This window comes from Euprymna scolopes, chromosome 41 (genome assembly GCF_053919585.1).
Source record: "Euprymna scolopes isolate OS-2025 chromosome 41, ASM5391958v1, whole genome shotgun sequence".
Lineage (NCBI taxonomy): Eukaryota > Metazoa > Mollusca > Cephalopoda > Sepiida > Sepiolidae > Euprymna > Euprymna scolopes.
This window is the reverse complement of record NC_136522.1, coordinates 42,490,476-42,516,166: the sequence shown is the minus strand read 5'-3', so window position 1 is coordinate 42,516,166 and position 25,691 is coordinate 42,490,476. Positions and strand designations below refer to the sequence as shown.

Genomic DNA, 25,691 nt, shown 5'->3' with positions numbered 1-25,691 from the left:
AGGTGATTTTTCCGTTTTAGATGATTCAATCCAATACGCTCATATTTTGTCATAGCCAGAGAGATATAGAAGGCCTGTTAACTGAAAAAATCCTGCAGGCAATGTAGGTAAGATTTGTTGAACTGTTACTGTCGATACTATATGACGGCATTTTTAAAAAGAGCATTAAAACATGTTAAAAAAGAAAAGAAAGGAACCCAATTTGATTAATAATGAAACTGAATTTTATTCAATATAAAATATAAATATTATCTATGTAGAATTACGTAATTTGAAAGCAATATACGATCTAATGCTGATAAAACTGAATTATGAATTTAGGGAACAAACAATTCAAGAAACATAAACCCAAACAATTCTAGGCCTTCGGGAGAAGATTACAGTGTAGTAGTATCTGTTCTGCTGCTACAATTCACGTTTTCTGTCCTCGGCCGGTGGAGGATGAATCTTTCATGACTAGGGTAATTTTTATTTTTGTTACTAAGCAGAGCGCCCCTTATTGGGGAGCTGAATTTTCTCCACGAGATTATATGTTGAAATATTTAAATAACTATTACGTTTAATACAGAAATGATATTTAAAGTTTTGTTTTTCTGTTCTTCTCTGCTTATTTTTCCCCATGTTTTTCATCAAAATGTGTAGCGTATTTTCATAAGTTACATGGTTAGAAATCCTATACTTCACTATAGTCTTCATTTCTATATCAGTGCAGAATACATGAATCTGGAAATGAAGTTTACATAACTACTAAAAGACAACCATACTATAATGTGAATATTGGTTAAAAACTAAGAACATATAGTAAACATCTACGATATTAAATCAGGGTGGTGGTGAATTTAGGAGGGGACATTATTATTATTATTATTTCACTTACTAGGAGTTGTCTCACAAGCCTGCATCAGTGATCGCCCACTGGCAGTAACCTGTGGTATTCGCTGGAGACCGAGTGACAACAAGTCTCCCTAGATTTCCAATGTTCTCCACTTCTTGAACACTCGTGCAGATGACTGCACGCAACAGCTGTTTGCCATTGATATCTCGTTGGCATCGGCCATTGGTGTTTCCTGCGGTTTGGGTGACAAAATGCCTCCACAATGTACCAGATTTGAACTGCACACTTCTAGTGGAGGTCTGTTTAGTACTCTCCCACCTCGAACTTTCCATCCTCCTTGACCCTTCAAAACTAGTCGGTGTGGCGCCAGTCGATATCATCTACAGTTTGTTTGGGTTTTTTTGGGGGGGCACTTCACGAGGAATGTTGAACCGTGCGTAAACGAGTTTTAATTTAATGGCTGCTCCCTGAGGTTTTCTTTCACTTTCTTCGTATAGATCTCGTAGACTATTTTTTATAATAGAGCATGTATTTTATTTTTGGAATGTTTTATTTCTTTAATAAAATTTGATTCATACTTTTATTTCGTGCTTGTTTTTATTTTCATTTTCACTTTGTTCTAATTTATTTTTATTATTTTATTATATTTTCCACACTAAATATTTTATTTTTTGTTACATCTATTTTTCATACATATTCAAATAATGCTTTTGGACTTTTTTGCCTCAAATAGTACCTTCAAAAAAGTTTCGTGATTAAATAAACCAATGAAAAACTTTTGCATATGCGCTTTTTAGGGAGCAACCATTAAATTAAAATCTGTTTACGCATCGTTCACATTCCCCGTGAAAGACCTTTTTTATTATTGTTGTCGTTATAATAATAATAATAATAATAATAATAATAATAATAATAATAATAATGGCGCTTGTGCCGTGTACGCACCATACTATATTTTATATAGGATTTTTAAGTTAAATTAAATTTTTATGGTATCTCTTTTTTTCATTAAATTGTTAGGTGAAAGCGCAGAATAATTAAAAAGCCCGCCCTTCCTGTTAAGAATGGCTTTCTAAATAACGTCATTATTTCAGCACGGTGCATACAACATTTATTTGTAAGATAAATCACAAGAAAATACGTTAACTAAAATTTAATGTACTCTTTATTTTGGTATTTTTACGACCTGCCCCAACGTAGTATAAAAACCCCCACGACCCCATGTTAAGAACGGCTTTCGGAATAAACACCCCCACCAATCTTCCCATATTAAGAGCGGCTTTCTAGTGAAGGGTTATTTATTCCGAAAGCCGTTCTTAACATGGGGAGGTTGAGGTGTTTATAATACGCTGGGGCACGTCGTAAAAATCTACCTTTTATCTTTAGTTCATATCAAAACTTTAATTAAAATTGATTAGTTAATTAAATTTTAAGCTGAATTTGTGTTCGTATGTGTCGGGAGAAGATAGAGAATTTCTTATTTCATTTCCCATTTCAGTCCTGTAAATTATTTACAGATAAAAATGTTATAAAACAAACAAACAAAAACTTTAAAGTTTTAAATATATTTCGAAGAAATAAATTACACCCGGTGTTAAAATATTGAATTTATCGATTGTTTTAGTTAAAGAAAAAAACAAAAAACAAAACAACAACAAAAAGAAACAAAAAACTGTCGTGAAAAATACTTCTAACTTTAAAATATTTGAAAATACTAAATGGAAAGTTTTACTTATTCTTATAAGAACGGACTGAAAAATATTCTCATATAAAAAGTGTTTGTTTTTCAGTTTAAACAAATAAATTAAATTAAATATTCGATTTCTGTCGATAGAAATAAATGTTCGAAAGCAATATCCCTTACCGTTATATTTTGTTAGATTAAAATTATCTCAATCTGCAATTACGATAATTGTGATAATAATCTAAATGGATAATTGTTTTTTTCTCTTTAGGAAAATAAAAAACATATAATTACAACAGCCACACTATAAGACAAGGAAAAATATTTGGGGGCTACGTGACGTGGTTGAACACTGGAAACTTTAGGCACCTTTGTGTTAATCTGATAATGATGTCACGCTGTCAGGTTTTGTCTCTCCTTTTATTCCTGCCAAACTAATTTCCATACAATGTACATAATACTACTTCTTAGATGACTATCAAACAAAACAGGTGCAATAAATTGTCCAAGGAAAACATTCGTAACAACTTTTACGTGAAATTAAAAACGAAAATTAAAATAAGGAACTAAGGCTATTTAACTTTATTCCAAATTTCATGAAAATCATTTACATGGTTATGATTATAAAAGATGTCTAAAGTATAAAGGTTTATCTTAGATGGTCTTAAGAAGAAAATGAAATTTATTATTATAATATTTAATAAATTTATATATATATAATATACACATATATACATATATATATAGAGAGAGAGAGTGAGAGAGAGAGAGAAAGAGAGAGAAATAACGTCGTATAGCCGTTGATATATTTAAAAAGGTATGATGCAATTAATATTCTTTTTTAAACAAATATGTTCGTTATAATTCAAATATGGATGTGTAACTGAAATGAAATGAGTGTATTTGTTATGTAATTTATTAACCGATTATATGCATTAATTATAATAGAAGGTGTTTTCTATAGTGTGAGAGAGTTAGCCTATGTCTAAAATAAAATTATCTTCTTTTTAATAGAAGTTGACTTATAGAAACCTCCACGCTTGAATTTGCGATAAGCACTGATTCAAGTCTCCGTCGCGGTTTATTTGAAATAAATTTTACTATTTTTGCTTGTTTGAAATCAAAAGTATGATTATGCTGCAATGAATGAGAGAATAATGCATTCAGAGAATTGCTATTTCTTATATCTTTTTCATGGTGATTGAGCCTTTTCTCTAATCTGCGTTAGATTTCATTATATATATAATTCTCGGTCGGATTTTAACAAATTCTATATAGTATATTTGGAATAAAAATTAAATAATAAGTACAAACCCATTATATATTCGTACATTATGATTATATTATTATTTTAGCTTATAATGATGGCCAAACTTCATAACATTTTATTTCTTTCGAATAGAAAAATGTCCAACGACATTCTCAGCATAAATTTTTAAAAATACTCCCCTGAATATAAGAGAAAAGAAAATAGCTCCTCGTATTTTCAAAGCGAGCAGATCATACAGAAATAGAATTGCCCCTGAGACCATGTAACCGATGTGAATAATTACATTGTGAAATGTTTTGCCCTTTTCGTAACAAAACTTGTGGCAAGCGTGATTATGAAGGTTAGTATTGCAGAAGCAAAAGCAAAAAAAAAATAGAATTAGGCAGAGAAGATCCAACAAAAAGTCAGACGAAAGGTTACGTGAATGCGTAATGCTGAAGATATGTAATAAAACGGGGAAGTTACAGTTGAATACTAGCTCCGATCTTTCAATTATAAATGCGTATATGTGGAAGAACTTAACAAACGATAAATTTGAACGGAATTATTGAAAAAAGTGAAAGCTTTCGTAAATAATTCCGGGAATTTATTAGGGTTGAACTTGATTAACAGCTTGCATAAATAAGGAAGGTATGTCGAAACAAAAAGAGATTAAAGCGTTGAGAAAAAAGCAAAAAGCAATCCGAGCTGCAACTAGAATTAACAAATACTAACATGGTTCGCCTAACATTTCACTTTCTAACATTTCAGTTTCTTTGAAGCCAATTTTGACACCTCCGATTTCGACTCATTGCACTCACGACCAGAACAGCTACTATCTGGTATAAAGAGAAAATTCACTGACCCTTTGACCTAAATTGGAAACGATATTAACACTTTTTGCGGTGTAAAAAGCCTTGGTGTGTGGTGTTGTGAGGACTGATATACGTATTCTTCCGAACATTATAAATATACTGATTGGTACCAACTCTCGTAGTGTATGTATTTTGTAGTGCGTCATATTGGCGTTAAGTACTTCAGCTCTCGCTCTCCATGTGTTCTGTAATATGGTAAATACAAATAACTTCCTAAACCATATCCATGTGTATTTCTTGGTAACGTTTTTCGAGCAACAGCATATATGAAGACAAACAACAAGATTAAACTTGTCTTCTAGATTACGAAAGGGAATTATCTAATGTCTACAAAATAGTCATTGTTTAAAAAATTATAAACCATGAGTAGAAAAACTTATCGAAAAACTTAGAAATTTAGGTGAATCCTTAATAATAAATTAGTTAAACATATCATTGCTCAATAAAACAAGTTAATAATTCGTAAATTAAATTATACTACTACTACTACTACTAATAATAATAATAATAATGATGATGATGATGATGATGATGATGATGATGATGATGATGATGATGATGATGATGATGATGATGATGATGGCCAATTCTACCAAAATGTGAACGGAGGAAAAACAAAAAAGAACGACCGAACCCGACAGAAACAAAACTTTACTGGAGTAAGATATGGGAAGAACGATGGGATCACAATAGAAATGCCGAATGTCTGAAAGATGTGAAAGAAGAGTTACAACAAATTGAAGAAGGAACAGTGAATGAAATTAGCAAGGAAACCCTAAAGAAAACCATGGGATAATGGCACAAGAGAACGACGGGATACATGCATATTGGGTCAAAAAATTCACAACATTACACGAAAGGCTAGCCCAAAACTTGAGAAGATGCAAATGTGCCAGATTGGATGACAAAAGATAGAATCACACAGCTACAGAAGGGCACAGAAAAAGGAACCGTCCCCAGCAACTATAGGCCGATCACGTGCTTACCCACTCTGTGGAAAATACTCACAGCAAGACTTAGGAAAAAAAATCTACCACTTCCTAAATAATCATGGACTTCTCCCCGAGGCACAGAAAGGATGCCAAAAAGGAAAAAGAGGAATGCTTGATCTGCTATATATAGATCAAAAGATGAAGGAGGCAAAAAGAAAAAGAACTTAGCCATGGCAGACTACAAGCGTTCGACCGGATCCCCCAAGTATGGATAATAGAATGCTTAAAAATGTATAAAATTCACGGCACGCACGAAATATAATTTTTCTCTAACAAACAAGCAAACTTGTCAACCACGAGGAGGAACAATTTCAAACCGCGCACACGAAATTGAAATATAAAAATTTCAAAACAAAATGGAACTTCAACAGATGGACTTCTACAACGAAACCATAGCATTAAACATTCCGCAACCTCACCGAAATCGAGACGAGGAATTAGCAGAATTAAAGTCGGCGGTTGAGGAGCTTTCGAAGCAGCTAGCCGACTCACTTCAAACGCGTCAACATTCTCACAGAAACCACGACGACACGCGGCGAAATTACAGGCGAAGAAGTTCAAGCAGGAACCGATCCACGTCACGACATAGACAAGATGTGTTTTTCTGTCACAGGAGATTCGGCGTCGACGCGAGAAGATGCACTAAACCCTGCGCGTTCAAAAAACCGGCACAGGGAAACGAACCTTCCAGCCAGTAACAACGACGACTGTAGCTGGAGCACACTAAAACGTCGTCTATTTTATATCCGAGACAAAATTCACGGATATAACTTTTTAATAGACACCGGAGCGGAAATCAGCGTCATACCGACACCGCATGGCCACCCAACAGGGACCCAATTTTTCAACTTACAAGCCGCCAACGGTACAAAAATACCCACTTTTGGCGAAAAAACTTTAAATTTGAACCTTGGAATGCTGGCGAATTTTTTATGGAATTTCACCATAGCCAGCGTGACTACTCCAATTTTGGGGGAGGACTTTTTAGCCCATTTCAACCTGTCTGTCGACATGACTCATCACACATTGACAGACAACGAAACGAAGATTTTACTGAGAGGAACTACCTCGAAATTTTTAACCACCGGAATCAGCACCGCCCTACCCGAAGATTTACACGTCCGCCGGTTACTCCAAAAATTTCCTCAACTTCCCCAGCCGTTTAAAAACATGGACCCCATCAAACACAGCGCTAAGCGCTATATTAAGACAACAGGACCGCCCGTCTATTCAACCCTCAGACGCTTGAAACAGGATAAATAAAAATTGGCAAAATCCGAGTTTCAAAACCTACTCCACATGGGAATAATACGGCCCTCGAAAAGTGCTTGGTCATCACCACTCCACATGGTACAGAAAGCTGACAACACCACATGGCGCCTGTGCGGAGACTTTAGACCCTTAAACGCGAAAACTGTTCCAGATAGATATCCTATTCCTCATATCCATGACTTCGCCAATGGACTCCAAGGCGCCACAATGTTCTCCAAACTGGACCTCGTTAAGGCATATTTTCAAATTCCAGTCGCGGAAGAAGACATTCATAAAACCGCACTAACCACACCATTTGGCCTTTACGAGTTCCTGAGGATGCCTTTCGGGTTGAGAAACGCCTGTCAAACTTTCCAGCGTTTGATTGTCGGAGTTTTCATAGGTCTGCCGTTCATATTCGCTTACGTGGATGATGTTTTAATCGCCAGCAGAAACCTCGAAGAATACCGGCTACACCTGGAACAAACTTTTGAAAGACTGTCACATTTCGGTCTTAAACTAAACACCGATAAATGTGTTTTTGGCCACCAGGAAGTTCAATTTCTCGGTCATTTAATTGACAAGGATGGAATCTCCCCTTTGCCTGAAAAACCCCTTGGCTATGACATGTTGATTGGAATTGATGCAATACAAGCACTAGGAGGCGTAATAATCACAGCGACTGGAAGTTCTTCAAGGCATGTTCCAATGCTCCTAGGCTTCTAAACATCTTCAAAGGTATGCTCAAATGCTCCTCGCATTATAAAGCTCTTCAAAGGCATGCTTAATTGCTCTTGGCTTTATTAACTCCTTAAATTGTGCCTTAATGCTTCTGGCCTTATAAAGTTCTTCCAAGGCATTCTCAAATTCTGTTGGTCTTATAAAGTACTTCAAAGGAATGCTCAAATGCTCCTGGCCTTATAAAGTACTTCAAAGGCATGCTGCAAGGCTCCTGGCCTTACAAAGTTCTTAAATATCATGCTCAACTGTTTCTAGTCTTAGAAAGTTCTTCACAGGCTTGTTCAAATGCTTATGGCCTTTAAAGTACTTCAAAGTCATGTTCACATTCCCCTGGCCACATAAAGTTCTTCAAATTCATGCTCAAATGCTCCTGACCTTATAATGTACTTCAAAGGTATACTCAAATTACCCTGGCCTTATGAAGATTTTCAAATGCATGCTCAAATGTTCTTGGCCTTATAAAGTTCTTAAATTGCAAGCTTAAATGTTCATTGCCTTATAACGTATACGACGGCATGCTCAAATGCTCCAGACCTCAAACAATTCTTAAAAGCATGCATAAATGCTACTGACTTTATAGTTACTTCAAAGGCCGGCTCAGATGCGCCTGGCCTTATAAAGTACTCCAAATGCATGATCACATGTTCCTGGCGTTATAAAGTTCTTCACAAACATGCTCAAATTCTCCTGGCCTTATAAAGTATTTAAAAAGCATTCTCGAATGCCCCTGTCCTTGTAAACATCCTCAAATGCATGCAAAAATGCTCCGGGCGTATAAAGTGCTTCAACATAATGCGCAAATGCCCCTGGCCTCATAAAATATTTCAAAGACATGCTCAAATTCTTCTAGTCTATTAAGTACTTCAAAGGAATGCTCAAATGCCACTTGCATTATAAAGTACTTCAAAGGTATGCTCAAATGCTCCTGGCTATATAAAATACATTAAAGGCATGCTCAAATGCCCCTGGCCTTTTAAAGTGCTTCAAAGACATGTTCAAATGATCCTTGCCTTATAAAGTTCTTCCAATACACGCCAATATGCTCCTGGCCTTTATTTTCAAAGATATGCACAAATTCTCCTAGCCTTATAACGTACTTCAAAGGCATGCTCAAATGCTCCTGGCATTACATTATAAAATTTTTCAAATGCATGCTCAAATACTCCTAGCTTTATAAAGTTCTTCAACGACATGCTCAATAATTCTGGCCTGATAAAGTATTTCAAAGCCTGGCCTTTTAAAGTACTTTATAGGCATGCTCAAATGCTTCTGGCCTCATAAAGTACTTCAAAGGCATGCCTAAACGCAACTGCCGAATAAAGTTCTTCAAAGGCATGCTAAAATGCTCCAGGCCTTATAATGTTTTTCAAAAGCAAGCTCAAATTCTCCTGGCCTAACATATTCGAAAGCATGCTCGAATGCTCTAGGAAATGTAAAATCCTTCAAAGGCATGCTCAAATGCTACTAGCCGTATAAAGTACTCCAAGGGCTTTCTCAAATGCTCCTGGACTTAGAAAGTACTTCATAGGCATGCTCACATGTTTCTGGCGTGATAAGCATCTTCAACTGCATGCTTAAAGGCTCCTGGCCTTATAACGTATTTCAAAAGCATTCTCAAATGCTCCTGGCTTTATAAAGTTCAACAAAGGAAAGCTAAAATGTTCCTGGCCTTATAAATTTCTTCAAAGGCATGCTCAAATGTCCATGGCATTATAAAGTATCCAAAGGCATGCTCAAATGCTCCTGGCCTTACAAAGTTCTACAAAGGCCTACTAAAATTCTCTTGGCATTATAAAGTTCTTCAAATGCATGTTCAAAATCTCCTGACGTGATAGAGAACTTCAAAGTCCGGCTCAAATGCTCCTGGACATATAAAGTTCTTCAAAGCATGCTCAAACGCTCCTAGTGTTTTAAGGTATGTCAAAGGTATGCTCAAATGCTCCTGGCCTTATAAAGTCCTTCAATGTAAGGTTCAAATGCTCCTGGCTTTATAAAGTTTGTACAAGGCATGCTCAACTGCTCCTGGCCTTATAAAGTACATCGCAGGTATGCTAATTTTTCCTTTGCATTTAAAGTCCTTCAAAGGCATGCTCAAATGCTCTAGGTCCTCTAAAGTTCTTCAAAGCATGCTCAAATGCTCCTGGCCTTATAAATTTTTTCAAATGCATGCTCAAATGCCCCTGACCTTATAATGCTCTTCAAAGGAATGCTCAAATTCTTTTGGCCTATAAAGTACTTAAAAGGCATGCACAAATGCTCCTAGCCTCATAAAATACTTCAAATTATGCTCAAATGCATCCTGCCTTATAAAGTTCTTCACAGGAATGTTCAAATGCTGCTACCCTCAGAAAGTTCTTCAAAGGCATGCTCAAATGCGCCTGGCCTTATAAAATTTTAAAAGGCATGCTCAAATGCCTCTAGCCTTATAAAGTTCTTCAAAGGCATGCTCAATGCTCCTGACCTTATAAAGTACTTCAAAGGCATGCTCAAATGCTCCTGATCTTATAAAGTACTTCACAGGCATGCGCAAATGCTTCTGGCCTTATAAGGTACTTCAAAGGCATGCGCAAATGCATCTGGCATTATAAACTTTTAAAAGCATGCTCAAATGCCCCTTTGCTTATAAAGTTCGTCAACGGAATGCTCGAATGCTTCTGTCCTATAGGGTACTGCAAAGGCATGCTCAAATGCCGCTGGCCCTATAAAGTACTTCAAAGGCATGCTCAAATGATCTTGGCCTTTTAAAGTACTTAAAACGCATGCTCAACTGGCCCTGGCCTTATAAATGTTTTCAAAGGCATACTCAAATGCTCCTAGCCTCATAAAGTTCTTCAAAGGCATGCTCAAATTCTCCTGGCCTTATAAAGTTCTTCAAATTCGTGCTCAAATGCTCCTGGCTTTATTAAGTAATTCAAAGGCATGCATAAATGCCTTTAAAAAATGCAGTACTTCAAAGGCATGCTCAAATGCTTCTGGCCTTATAAAGTTCTTCACAGGTTTGCTCTAATTCTCTTGGCCTTATAATTTTTTCAATGCATGCTCAAATGCCGCTGGCTTTATAAAATTCTTCAAAGGAATGCTTAAATGATTCTGGCCTTATAAAGTACTTTAAAGGCATGCTCAAATTCTCCTGGCTTAATGAATTTCTTCAAAGGTATGCCTAAATGTTCCTAGCTTTATAAAGTACTTCAAAGGCATGCTCAAATTATTCTGGCCTTATAAAGTACTTCAAAGGCATGCTGAAATGCTCCTGGCCTTATAAAATTTTACAAAAGCATGCTTAAATGCCCTACTTCAAAGGCATGCTCAAAGTCTCCTGGACTTTTCGTGGGGCTTAGTCTCCAAGTCCAGCAAACCTGTGTTACTTATTGGGGGCATCAGGCAAATAACTACACCTTAAAACCAGTAGCTTTCGGTAGATGGTGCTCGAAATCTTGTAAAACTAACCATCTTGGAGGAAAAAAACTAATTTCAAACAACACGAGATGGTGTCTCTAAAAACACAACACCGGTGGTTGTGTACCTAAAATCCACTAAACTTTTATGAATGAAATGGAAAATCGAAGTATTGAGAATACCGGCATTGGAACTTAAAGTGAAAGGTGCACGTCTGGCATGTTTATCTTGAAACAGCAGAGAGAACCCAATCATCAACCTGTAAGACTTTCCCGCTCAAGTCAGCAGATGGTCTGACCTCATCGAAAATAAAATGATTGTGATCGTCTACCGGGAGATTTTCACATAAATTCTCAGCATCTCAGGTTTCGTGTTGATTCTGCTCAAAATCAATTAGCTTGCATGCACGCCAGGAAATAAAAAACAGACTCCGGTGGGTTCTAGCTACGAAAATTTTATTTCACAAAAGTAAAAGTTTTTACATATATACATCGTTCAGTTTGTTTACACCAAAAACATCAAGACTCTCCAAAATCTTATTCTTCGTTCTTTACGATGGCGGTGGTGGCGACAGCCAGGTAGGGGTCTGGCTTAATCTTTCTTATTTGGCCAGGGTATTCGTTTTTATACTAACGTAACAAGGCGATCCGATCAGACAACCAGAACCAAACACATCAAACGGGAAATACCCGACTCTTTTGCGTCCATAGTTTAAATCTCCCTCACACGCCCTCAAAAGGTCAACCCTGAGCAAGTGTTCCTTAGGTCAATGAGTGCATGATTTCATTTCTACATTAAAACAATGGCAGGGAATGTCAGCGTAAACAATAAAATATCTGTTTTTACAAAGCACAATGAATTCGTCCCTTTCTATAGGTCACCTTCCGCTGTCCAGATCCAATCAACGTTTAACGGACAATCTCAGCATATTTACCAAGCCTTACTCAGGGTTTTAGGGGATTTTAACCTCCCCAATTGGGAGCAATATCACTCCTCTAGGCGGTCACGTCATATTGGCCCCCTCTTAGACATATTGCTCCCCATGGGACCAATAGGTCTAAACCAAACACACTGCTCCATCGTTGGTTCTTCTGTCAAGAAAAAGTTGGCATATACATAATCTGACAGCCACCCCACAGACGAGGGTCCCCCCCTTTAATTTGTTCGGTATGCCATCATTATTCTGTTTCTTCTCTAATTCATTACCTTGAGCCCCACATCTACAGCCACTACCCGTTCCTCGACCGTCGCGACTACCGGTTCCCTCTTAACGTCATCACTTCACATTGTTATTGTTTACTTTTCTGTTCCTTTTATTATTATTGATTATCCCCCTTGCCCCCTACGACAAATTAAAAAAAGAATCACACACACGTAATAATCAAAACAAGAGAGAGAAAATTACTTACAGAAAATCGAATATAATCAACAAGAAGGAAAACTGCACAAATATCTCCACAAAATCTATTTTCTCTCTTTTTTTCTTCTTCACCCTCTCTCTTTTTTCAATGTAGCCAACACGGCTGAATATAGCTCAATCCCGGGCAATTAGTTTCGGTTTTAACAACACCTCCTCCTCTCTTGCTAACACACAGACTACACAATTCGACTTCAGCAATATAACATTTTCACTCTCTTAACAAACAGCCTCGTATACCTCCCTTTCTCTCTCTTTCGCTATCACCGAGATCAGGTTACGCAGACAACAATAGAAATCCAAAAATAAAATTGCCTTACCCGGCTGAGTTTTTTCTTTTTCTGTTACTTGGCTTGGTTCGTCTTACTTCCCTTCTCTCTCTTCGAGTCCGCGCGTTTTTCCAAGAAAAAAAGGTTCTTTCTTTTTCTTTTTCACTGTCTCTGTGTACCTTTACGCTTTTTCTGTCTCTCTTCACTTCTCTTTCTTTCTTTTTTTTTTTTTTTTTTTTTTTTTTTGGTGTCTGTTATCAGTCTCTCCTCTCTATTTTATTATAGATTTTTTTCGTTTTCCGCGATCGTCCTATTTTCAAATATATGTTCCACGTGTTATTATTTTTTTTTAACTTTTTTTTCAGTCTTTCGCGTGGCAACCAGTGTAAGAAGTTAATCTCACCCTCAGGGTCAATCTTCGGTCACGGCGACCAAATGTAAGACCCTCTCACCCAGGTCAGCAGATGGCCTCTGACCTCATTGAAAATAAAATAGTCGTGATCTTCTTCCGGGAGATCTTCACACTTCACGTCACGCCACGTTATAAACCTTCAACTGCTAGAATGAAGTAAAGTTAAGAGATTAACAAGATAATTATGGAGTGTTTCTCCAGGAGCAATCTTTACGATGAAAAATGAAACAAAGGGGGTACAGAACGAAGAATGTTTAAATTAACAGAACAGCATGTGTGTGATTAGACAAGAGCAATACGGAAGAATTTATGGTTATCAGAGCTGGAATTTGGAGCCATTAAAAACAGTTAAAATAATGGGGGTGGCACAGCAAATGAAGATGTGCAAATGAAGAAAGAACAGAGAATGTAGTGGAGATGTGGATGAGGTGGTAGGAAATGGAGAGAAAACAAAGGACGAGGTAATTAGTAATAACGGGGAAACTGATGACGGGAGTGCTGGAAGAAACTGAGGAAGTGACAGGGATCGTTGAAAGACTGGAAGAGATTATGATGGAAAGAAAAAGAAGTGACGAAATCATGTTTAAGAAACTAGACAGGAAAACTCTGAAATTGCAATAAATGTAAATGAAGCAATGAAATGTTAAATTCAAGACAATCACAAAAATAAATAATTTGCAAAAATAAACAAAAAGTGGTTGGGTAGCGACAAAATTCGGATTGGAAGTAGGTAGACGCCAGAATAGAAATGAACCAAGGTGGAAAAAAGATAACATAAAAAGTTAAGAAAACTTGTAAACTTGATTGAAAGAGGTTTGAGAAGACAATTGGGTGCGAGGAAAATAGAAATTCAAGCAACTGAATGAAAAGTACAAAGTGAAACTGTCCTAGAGGAGATCAAACAAAAAATGTTAGCAAAAGATGTGAAAGTGAAGAGAGCTCAACAGCTTAGAAAGCAAAAGATTATTTAGTTTGGACCAGAATAAGTTCTATGAATGACTTAATAGACGATCAAATTACGCAAATAAAGTACCAAAGTCAGAAGACAAAACAAAGTTTGGAGTGTAAAAAAAGAAGAAGAATGGAAGTGCTTAGCGGCTGGAAGATTTGAGGAATGAAATACAAAGTAAGTTAAAGCAACCTCAAGATGTTGTGAAAGTGAGCAGAGAGAAAGTGAGTAAGCAATGTAAAAAAATGCCAAATTGGAAAACTCTCGAACCAAATGGTGTACAGAGGTATTAGTTAAAAACTTTACCTCCTTGCATGGAATGATAGCATCTCAAATTGATGGAATGTTAGCAGGAGATGTAATTCCTGAATAAAGCACGCACACGGTGATTTGCCAGAATGATATATCAAAGGACACTGCGGTTGATAACTGTTGGCCCATCATCTGCTTCCACTGATGTGTAAACTGCTGACAGGCATTTTTAGCAGAAGAAATTTACAAATATCTGGAGCAGCAAGAGATCTTAAGCACAAAAGGGATGTAGTTGAGGTAATAGAGGGGCCAAGGATCACTTGCTTATTGATAGGACAATACTTCGGGATTGTAAGAGAAGATTCACGAATCTATGCATGTCATGGTTAGACTATCGCAAAGCATATAATCTGGTTCTACATGGATTAAGGAATATATTAAAATATTTGGAATAGTGGCGAACGTGTGAGATTTTTCTGAAAGAAGCATGAAATAATGGAAAGTGTCAACGTGAAACAGAGAAAATCTTGAGGAAGTTCATGTAAAGAGAGGGATTTTTCAAGGGAACAGCTTGTCGCCATTATTGTTTGTTTTGAGTATGGTACCCTTGTCGTTCATAAGTAAATGCATGTTATCAGTGGGGACAATGGGTACCAGCTAAACCATTCATTATTTATGGATTACTTTAAGTTGTATGCAAAGAACAAAGACCAGATTAATATGCTTGTAAGGACTGTTCTAAATATTCAGTAATGACATAGGTAAAGAATTTGGCACGAAGAAGTGTGATGCCTTGAAATTGAAAAAGAGAATAAAAGTTTGGAATGGGAAAATGATAAAATAGGTTGAAGAAGAAAGATACATCTACGTAGGAATTGTGGAATTAGATAAAATAAAAGAAGCTGAAATAAAGGAAATAATAGGAAAAGAATACAATAGAAGACTACGGGTGTTCTTAAGTCAAGATTGAATGGGAGAAACAATATGCCCGCAGTAAACACATGGCCAGTAGCTATATTTTGATATGGAAAGAAAATGAGCTGAAAGGTATGAACTGGAAGACAAGGAAAACGATGGCAATGAATGGAGCTCTTCACCCACACTCTGATGTCGATAGGTTATATGTATAAAGACAAGAGGTGGAAAAGGACTAATAGGTGTAGAACGACGTATAAAAGAAGAAAATAGTCTGAAAGTTTACATCTCTAACTGCAAGTAAAAACTTATAAAGGATGTGTAAACATTTGAAAAATTGCAAGAAAGTGAACTAGTAAGAAGTAAGAAATTTAAGGCAATAATTGAACAAAAATGAAAGACAAGTGGATTGAGGATAAAATGACAAATTCAGTAGAGATCTGCTAGAGGCAGTGGACAAGGGATGGTTGTCAAAATGTGACGTCAAATTGTTACAATGTGCCGCGAAGGAACAAGCAAACAGGATAAATTCTCACATTGATAAAATGGCTGAAAATCTGGTATGTCGACTGTGTGTTCAGTAAAGTGAGAGTGTACAACTCTTCGTCCATAGTTGTGAGAAGTTAGCTCAAAAGGAATACAAAAGGCAGCATAACAATATAGGAAAAAGGTCCATTGGGATATGTGCAAGAAAAGATGGTTGAAATGCAGTAGCATGTTTCAGAAGGGGTGGTGAAGAGTGATAATGGGAAATTATTGTGGAATATGAATATCCAAAGTGATAATGTGATTGAAGCAAGGAGACCAGATTTAGTCTTGGGAAAAAAAACGAACACAAGGCAATAATCATTGATGTAGCATTATAAATTGCTGATGTGAAGGTGGAAGAAAAAGAAAAAAGTCGAAAAAACCAAGACTTGAAAAGGAAAATAAAAAGATTGTGGAAGTTGAAGAGAGTGAACGTTGTACCTGTTATTGTGATGGGAGCCATGGGGCGTGTGACAAAAGGATTTGACAAGTGCATTAAGAAAATTGGGACCCATTGCAATGTTGGAGTACTTCAAAAGACTGTCTAATAGGAAACCGCCAGAATCTTGCGGAAAGTGCTAGAAGGCTGAGAAAGAAATTGCTGATGTTCTTTTGTTATTATCTGCCTCTCAGTATAAAATCGGTAATACCAACAGCTAGACAAAAAATGTGAATAATAATAATAATAATAATAATAATAATAATAATAATAATAATAATAATGGCAGTTTTTTAATTACCACTACCATTTCCCATAGGCTCACCATGTACCTGATTTAGTTCATCAGCCTTAAAACAAATATAACTGTTCCCCTCAGACACGAAAATAATACATTCTAAAACAATTTGTTTTAATTAATAATGTTTGAAGATACAATAAATAACATTACGTATAAAACCACTGACATTATTTTACAATGTTTAACATAAATACAAGTTATCTTGTGCCACTAATTCGGAAGTAACATAATTAAAATTCTTAACCAAGTTTGTGATTTCGATATTTAACAACCTCTATACGGCATGCTCAACTATCTTCTGAAATTCTTTTCTTTCTCCAAAAGTTTGGAGATAGTTTTGGTTCATCCTATGGCTTATTATCTCTGGATTTTCTAGATATCTTTGAAACATTGGTTGGATACTTGAAAAACTGTTGTTAGAATGAACTCTGTTGTTTAATAATGAATATATTGTCGTTGGACTTTTATATTGTATCTTTCTATAGAGCGTCAGAGAGAGAGAGAGGGAGAAAGATAGAGAGCGGGGCAAAAACTGATATAGTTAGATAAACGTGAATGTACTGATTGCAATATAATGATATGAACCGATATCTAAACAGACATGGAATAGGTTAAATTGACTGTTAGATAATTAGTAACAAAATTGAATAGATATAAAAACATTGATAAACAGAATGAAAAAGTGGATATAATTATTCACTAGGAGTTTTAATACAGGCCATCATCAAAGAATTCTCTTTGAACACAACTTGTGGTGTTCTCTCGAGCTGAGTTACAAGTCTCCCCAAGATCTCCAGTATGCAGTACCTTTTTTGATAACCTTTGCAAATTAGTTTGCATTATTGCAATAGCCGTTTACCATTGATTTTCTCAATTAGTGTGTATTATTGCAATAGCCGTTTACTATTTATTTCAATGGTCTTTACAAGAATTTGGGTGGCAATAAGCCTCTCCAAGGTTTCAGTCTTCTTCGCACTCATCCAGAAGAGATCTAGTTAGTGCATTCTCTCCTCAGACTTTCCATTCTTCTTGACCCTCCTCAGTTATTTCGTGTGACATCAGCTTATGCCGACTCTATATTGGAGGGTAACTTACAATTATATAGTTTCAGTTTTCATGATTCAATGTGAGGTTTCTCTGTGTTTTACATCTGTAGCAGTTTCTATATGTCCAGTTCATGTGCATTAATCTCCACTTTCAAGGTTTTTCTTTCATATTTCAGCCGTTTTCATTAGTATTATCCATTTATTTTCTCACTATCACTATCACTTTGATACCAATCTTTCCGATTCTTTTTTTTAAGTTTTTCGGGATTGTTCCTGGTGCTCCTACCATTAGTGGTGTTATCTTGACTGTCTTCATTTTTCATATCATATCTTTCATATCCATATGAGCTCTTTAGCCAGTTCCGCATATTTCCTCCACTTTTCTGTCTCCTTGATATTTACTCTGTGGTCTGCTGGAACGACAAAATCTACGATCTGGCAGGGCTTCTCCTTCTTGTTAACTATTATGCCACCGTGTCTTCATGCTTGGATAGGTTTATCGGTTTATATATGCATGTCCCATAGAATTTTAGTAGTAGTATTGCATAGGGATGGGGTCTTTTTACGCGTAAGAGATAGGATGGGGACATTCATATTGATGAGGGGAAGAGAGAGAGACGGTGGACATATATATAATAATGATGAGGGAGATATACATTTATACATATTACAGTTCTGGAGTGTTTTTTCTTAACACATATAGCGAGGAGAGGGTGATCAGTTCTTTTAACACAGAAGGGGACAGTCATTACTTATGATGGAGAGGGGACACATTACTTAAGATGGGTTATACAAAGTTCATTAAAGAAGATTACACATTACATTTAATGTTGAATGACGACACGACGACGATAGTTACAAAAACATGACGATAACTTCTTTATTCTCGTATCGACCAGTTGAATGATGATGACGTCAAGGAATTCAAAGTCGATCTACATGACTAAACCGTTCGCTCTTCACTTCTAAAAGGACCCACCTCATGTCAGCTCTGTCTGGCTGACTGTGCTGACTTCGATCCGGACTCGACTGCCTCCAATCTTCGTCTCCCCCGATCTGACTAAAACTAGCTCCTATATTGAGAAATTCCCTTTCTGCTATGACGTCATATGTATGGCTCCACACGTGATCGTCTCACGTGGCTTAAACATGCGTGGCTCGGCACATGTTCTCAACACACTTCTGCAAACAAAGAATTCTCACTAACCTATTTTTCGACCTAACTTATTTTTCAATATGTTTTTAAATTGTTATTGTTCGTTCTTCTCTAGCTAACCTTATTTTAATTCAGTTTTCATAAAAAGAATTTAACAATAAAATTCCTTTTGCAAACAAATATATCTAAACTATTTTATATGAAATTGAACAATACGAAATTCTACTTCTGAACCTTTTTTTTAGATCAGATTCTCTCTGATCTTCCTGGCATTTACTTTTTGAGTGAAGGGTATACCTCCTATGATTCACGTCAGCTGCTTCATCCAGCCACCCTATGCCGTAAACCCAAGGTCTCATTTTACCTCGAAATCGACGACTTCTTTCGTCCAAAAGTGTTCTGGTAGTTTCTTTCGCCTGAGTGCTCTACTAATTATGGCTTTGTTTCATTTTGTAACTATCTTATCTTTTTGGGACATACTTAAAGCTCATTTACTTAAATCTTTGTGGTTGACTTCCAATTATTAAGATATACCTTTTCATCACACTGATTCATGTGGATTTCCTCGCTAGGACTCTTGGAACTTGATAAAGACTTAAAAAATATCACCCTTAACTAAATAACCCCAATTCCTTGCGCAAAAATTCCTATTTGCGCACTAAATTCTAACTATGGCCCGATTTCTGTGATTTTTCTTTTTTTTTTTTTTTCATCAGAGCATCCAAGATCCAGCAGAGATATCCCGCATTCATGCATCTCTAAAAACAATATAAGGTTATATCTTCCTATGTACTTACGGTATATTTTACTTTTTTTCACTTCATAATGCTATATGTGATTTGCCTGTGGTACTGACTCTTATAGTCCTTTTGGTACCCTAAGGAATTCTCGTATCCTTCACCGACTGCGGTTTTAATTTATTGAGCCAAGACTTATCACTCTGCTTTGTGCCATAATTTGCAGCCTGGATCCTGTGAAATTGGGTGCTTATAAAGCATCCAATTTCACAGGATCCATTATTTTTCCAACAGGGCATTTCTAATGCTTACCTGGCAAGCTACACATCTTGCAAAAAATGTTTATGGACATTTAAAAAAAGAAATAACGAAAAGCAATTATAAAAAAGAAAGTTATCTTTCTTTTGGCTTATCACACCTGAAAACACTCTCAAAATACCAGTATACGTAATTTTCTATTTTGTCCCTCTCTAAAATTCTAACTTATTTCTAGGCCAACCATCTGTCTCAATTAACGTTTTATTTTATTTTCTTATGACTTGTTTCTTTCCATTTTAATATATCTATCTAATTATAACTTTGAATTCCTGACGTTAAAATACCATAATATTGTACATACATTTAAGCTAATTTACAATATTTGTTCAACATCATAAAAACATTTTCAAACAATACATTAATACATTTAACTATGATTTACACAAAACTTACAATTATAACTTTTTCAAGAAAAATGTTTTTTCTGTAACAAAGTTTGTCAATAAAATTGTCCATTTCTTTTTTTCCAAAAACAAAACGCACATGAAAAGCTGAAAAGTTCACTATACTCAGAAAAATGCTATTATTTCTCTGAATCTTTGTTTTGCCAATAAAAGTATTTCGTTCTCAACAATAACAAACACGATATTAAAAGTACATTCCAGTTTGATACATGTTACAAAATGTTTATTGACAGATGACCTTTAGACAATTCCGCTCTGACCCACATTTTCAAATAATAAAATTAATGACACCGATTTCTTTTCTTTACACTGTGTATATAAAACTGCATTTTTTTCACATTCTCTGTGTGCATGTGTGTATTTCACCCAATTCAGTCTACAAACTGAATGTCGATCTATTTCAATTGATTTCTATGCTAATGTACCCATTGACCTGTATGTACAATTCAGTGTGTATTTTGTTTTTATTCTTATAAAATATTTTCCAAAATGAACAGTCACCTGTTATGACCTGTTATTACACACTGAAAAGTCACATATTAAAACAAGTTTTTTTTCTTAACTTTTTACTTGTGTGTGTGATTTCTTTTTTCAATCATTTAATTTTAATTTGGACTTTTATTGTTATTTTTTCTTTGCGGTACATCGACATCTTTTTTTTGTGAGAATGTATACTTTTTTTATTGTGTGTATGTCTGTATTTCGCCTAGCTTTTTTTTTCTTTGACACTGTGTGTATGTGTGTGTGCGTTTCTTCTTTTTTTCTTCTTAATTATTTTTTTTCGGCTAGCATTTTTCCTTTGTTTTTGTTTTTTTTTTTCAATGGACCCTTACGTTGTGTTTCCGTGGTAACACGAAGTTCTCATTTTTTTAATTTATTCATTTTGAATACAAGTTGTCACGGTAACAAAATCGTTGTTTATGTTGTGCAGTAGGGGTTTTTAATATGACGAGTACATATATACGATGGTGATGAGGGAGAGAAGACATTTATAGAGTTCTATAGTGTTTCTTATAACATATATTAGACTGGCTGAAAGAGAGTGATCAGTTCTTATAAGACAGAAGGGGAGGATCATTACTTCTGATAGAGGGATACATTACTTGGGATGGATTATACAAAGTTCATTAAAGTGAGTTGAGACAAAGTTCATATAAGTTGATTACACATTACCTTTTACTGTAGAAAGACGACGCGACACAGTTTTACAGAAACATGATGATTACTTCTTTATTCTCATATCTGTGCTGACTTCAATCCGGACTCGACTGCCTCCGATCTTGATCTCTCCCGATCTGATTAAAACTAGCTCCTATATTGAGAAATTCCCTTTCTGCTATGACGTCATATGTATGGTTCCACACGTGATTGTCTTGCGTGGCTTAAACATGCGTGGTTCGGCACATGTTCCCAACACACTTCTGCAGACAAAGAATTCTCACTAACCTATTTTTCAATATGTTTTTAAATTGCTATTATTCGTCCTTCTGTAGCTGACCTTATTTTAATTCAATTTTCATAAAAGAGTTGAATAATTAAGTTCCTTTTGCAAACAAACATATCTTAACTATTTTATATGAAATTGAACAATGCGAAATTCTATTTCTGAACCTTGCTTACAATGTTCGAATCTCGGTCTATCCTAATCTCATTTTCACTTATCTAATGTTTTTCTTACTTACAAGAAAAGGGGAACTTTTTCTTGTAACAGTAGTAGTAGTAGTGGTAGTGGTAGTAGTAGTAGTAGTAGTAGTAGTAGTAGTAGTAATGTTTTTGCTGTTGTTATGAATGTGCATTAGTAGAGGTTTATTTCTCGAAAACGTTTTTCTTATCTACTATTAGCAAATATACATGTTAACATATAGAGCAGCTATGGCATTTAAATACATAGCAAAATATGTTTCAATCTGCTCTAATTTGCCGTAGTATAGTACCGTAACTGAATAAACCAAAAATCTCTTTTGTTTTAGGTTAATATTTCACTTTTCACCTCTCACTTACCCAACCATTCTCCAATATGTTGCAATATTTCTCTGACGGATGTAGAAAAAGTATGATTCTCTTCTAACAACGTCGTAATCTAAAAATTAATCCAAATATTTGTGTAATTCTATTAATTTAGGTATTTAACATGACTTAATGATGGAATTCCATTAAAACTTAGCGAATTTTAATAAAGTTTTGCTATAATTTTGAATGACTTTTATGAAAATAATATACATAATACGACTTCATTTCACAAAAATCACGATAAAATTCTTTCTAATTATTTGTGATTAGTATTTTGATATACCGCATATTAAAAACATAATTATTATACTTCCTATTAATAATTTTATATATTTTATTAAAAGAAACACAATATTTATTTAATTCTATTGAAATATACAATTATACTACAAAAAATTAATTATTATTCTAGAAAATAAATTAAATTCCTATGTGTACCAATGTCAAACTAAATTTTAAAATTAATTAATCTTGGTATTATGTTTTCAAATACTTTGAGAAGGCTATCTATAAGTTTACTGTGAAGGTGAATTCGAGAAAGGGTCCATTAACTTATGTATTTATATAGTATATACTTCAGCTGATGTTTCCTAAAAATGCTTTTGTAATTCCTCTATTATCATTTTTCCGAATCCATTTTATTACAACTTTAAAATGTGCTATGCTATTGTTCATCTGATCAAACAAATTGGTTCAAAATATGTTGCTCTCTTAGCAAAAATAAATTAGTTAATATTCCTATTTTTCTTAAATTCTCTTTTACAGCATGCATTAGCTGTTATCATTAGACACAAAATTGAAAGCTTATATGAAAAGTCTAATGCGTTTTCACGATCAGATAATTATCAACATATAGTTTGTGTTTAAGACTTCTAAACCCGATGGGTTACATTAAAAAAATCATATTAAAATGCATGGCTAAATGAAATTTCAAAAACTATATCAGTTAACTGATTAAATCGTTTGGTAATAAAGCATAGACGTTTTTTGAAACATTGCCAAATCAGTCATTCAATAATTACAAGAAACCTTTTCAACCAACTATATAGCCATAGTCAATAATACACTGTTTGTAACCTCTTCATTCAAACTCTTCGACTTAACGTTCACAGGGAAGATGAATTGGAACAAATACATTGAGGGTATTTCCACGGCTGCTGCGAAGGTGTGTTCTCTCTACTGTGCTAGAAAGTTAATTACATTTAAAAGGTAATTATGTTTAAAAGTATCCTATACAAGGACACCATTCGCCCATGCATGGTGTATTGTTGCCACATTTGGGCTATCGCATCTAGATAGGATTCAGAAAAAAGTAACCAGCCTAATAGGCCATGCACTGTTGACCAAACTCCAACCTCTGTCCTATTGATGAAATGCTGCATCACTGTGCCTGTTTTACAAGTATTTTAATTGAAAGTGCTCCAACGAATTCCAAACCCTTGTACCCTCTCTACATAAATACCCCCAGTAACTCAACAGGCAGCAAAATCCTAGCCTACACTCTACAGATCCTTAGATGTCGGAATGTCTTGTACTCGAATAGTTTCTTCCCTTGAACTGCTGGACTTTGGAATTACATCCTTGGTCCCTGTTTCCCAGACTGTACTGACATGCAGAAATTTAAGTGTAATCTGAACAGATATCTTGCTGCTTCACTCCTCACATAGTATACCTCCAAATTTTTGTCCCAAATTAGTAGTCCATTACATCTAAATGACACTGTGCCTTGTTTGGGGTGAAATGAAACAGTAAAAGAAGAACTATTTTAAGACAGACTCGGGTGAATTCACAAATAATGATAAAACATAACTTAAGTGAATATGTTCAGGAGTCGTTGGATGAAATAGCTAACAGTTGATGTTGATTTTGTTTTAATAGTGAAAACATCTGCGTAATGATTGTTTATGTGTTGAATTGCGGAGAACGCTCAAAGGGGAAACTATCGAAAAGGCGCAAGAAACAAATAAGTAATAAACGGCGATAATAAACAATAAATGATTAAAACATAAATATAAGATCACTGACTTCAAAATATCAAGAGAATTCGTGCATTCTGAAAACCCTGATTTCCCCCCCCCCCAAGCGCACCTGAAGTCAGGTTTGATAAATAAAATCAACCCTGAAGCTAATAAGGCTTAAAAAATAAAGTATCAACTTTGGATTGCAAAACGGTATTATTTATACTTACCGATAGTTATTAAAAGCAGAAATAATCCGATCCGTTTCATTGTAGTTATCTTCCTAATGATAACTGTCTTCTTAAGCAATAATAAACCGTCGAATGAATTCTGATTGTATCTAGTATGTACTGTTTCTACTATTTCTCCATTGGATGTTGAACGTCTGTTTTAGTATTGATCAATTTTATTCTTGCATTTACTTGTGAGGTTGCAATTTGACTACTTCTCTTGATCGATCATTACGCATCCATGGTAAACAGATCGATACTAACTCAGATATAATTACTTCAAACCATATTTTCATTTGAGAAACTTGATTAGTTCAATACAATTGATATTTGCGTATGTTGGTTTAAATAAAAACCATTTGCAATGCTCTAGTGATTTTAGTTCAATTGTTAACATATCAGTAACCCACTTAACAGAATTAATCAATAGTAATTCTGTAATTCTGATAGCCACACAAAGAGCCTTTTATCTTATACCGTTGATTAATGATAAATAAAAGTCGAGAGTTCAATTCTGGCCGTTGCATTTATTAATCATTCCCATTTTATGCCTTTAATATGAAGTGAAATCAGTACATAGGATGCTGGTCAGTCTGCCGCAAAGACAGTAAACTCTATCTATCACCCTAGAAAATTGCTCGCCTCCTTTAACCTCTTAGTATCAATTAAACTAAACATAACCCACATTTAGTGCACTTACGCATAGCAGCTACGTTTCACAATTCATAACAAACGGTTAATTATTTAATAGTACATTCTGAATATACAAATAGTTAAATATATACATACACTAAACTTTATATAAGTAGACATTTTGTCTTACCTAAGGTCTCGACCAATGGAAATACAGGTGGCTGAATATAATATAAATAGAAACATTCTATCCTTAACTAATGCCGTGTCTTTAAACTAGTCAGAGTCATAATTATCACACCTTCCACACCTATGCGGTAAACTGTCTTTTGAGGAGAACACGAAAACAAGAGCGGAAGGCTTTCCTCTGCGATGTGCGAGCTCTTCTAACCAAACCAATGTAGCAACGAAAAGTAATGTTTCTCCAAAGTTAACACAAATGGAGCAAGTGATCTTGAAAAAAATTTTAAAAAAAAACAATTCTAGTATATGCACTCACGCAATAAAAATTCAGATGTCTTATTACCAACAATTGTGCCTAAAAAAAGACTCAGCAATAATATTTAAACCTCTAAAACCATTTTTATTGGGTTTTTTGTGCCAAGATTATTTTCGATCCCGCAACTAAACCATCCTCTACTAAGGACATTAATGTAATTAAAAAAAACTATAATTGAGGAAGTCACGTTAAAAA

The 25,691-nt window shown here is 35.1% G+C and overlaps 1 protein-coding gene across 1 annotated transcript in view; it reads right to left on the bottom strand.

The window, feature by feature from the left end:
- The window catches only part of LOC145266485 (uncharacterized), a 36,540-nt gene extending 11,954 nt beyond the window's left edge, over nucleotides 1–24,586 (bottom strand). Inside the window, exon 1 of the mRNA XM_080122203.1 lies at nucleotides 24,365–24,586. Coding sequence (XP_079978329.1) covers nucleotides 24,365–24,404 — 40 coding nt within the window. The 5' untranslated portion in view covers nucleotides 24,405–24,586. The remainder of the gene's footprint in view (nucleotides 1–24,364) is intronic.
- Between the last annotated feature and the right edge of the window lie 1,105 nt (nucleotides 24,587–25,691).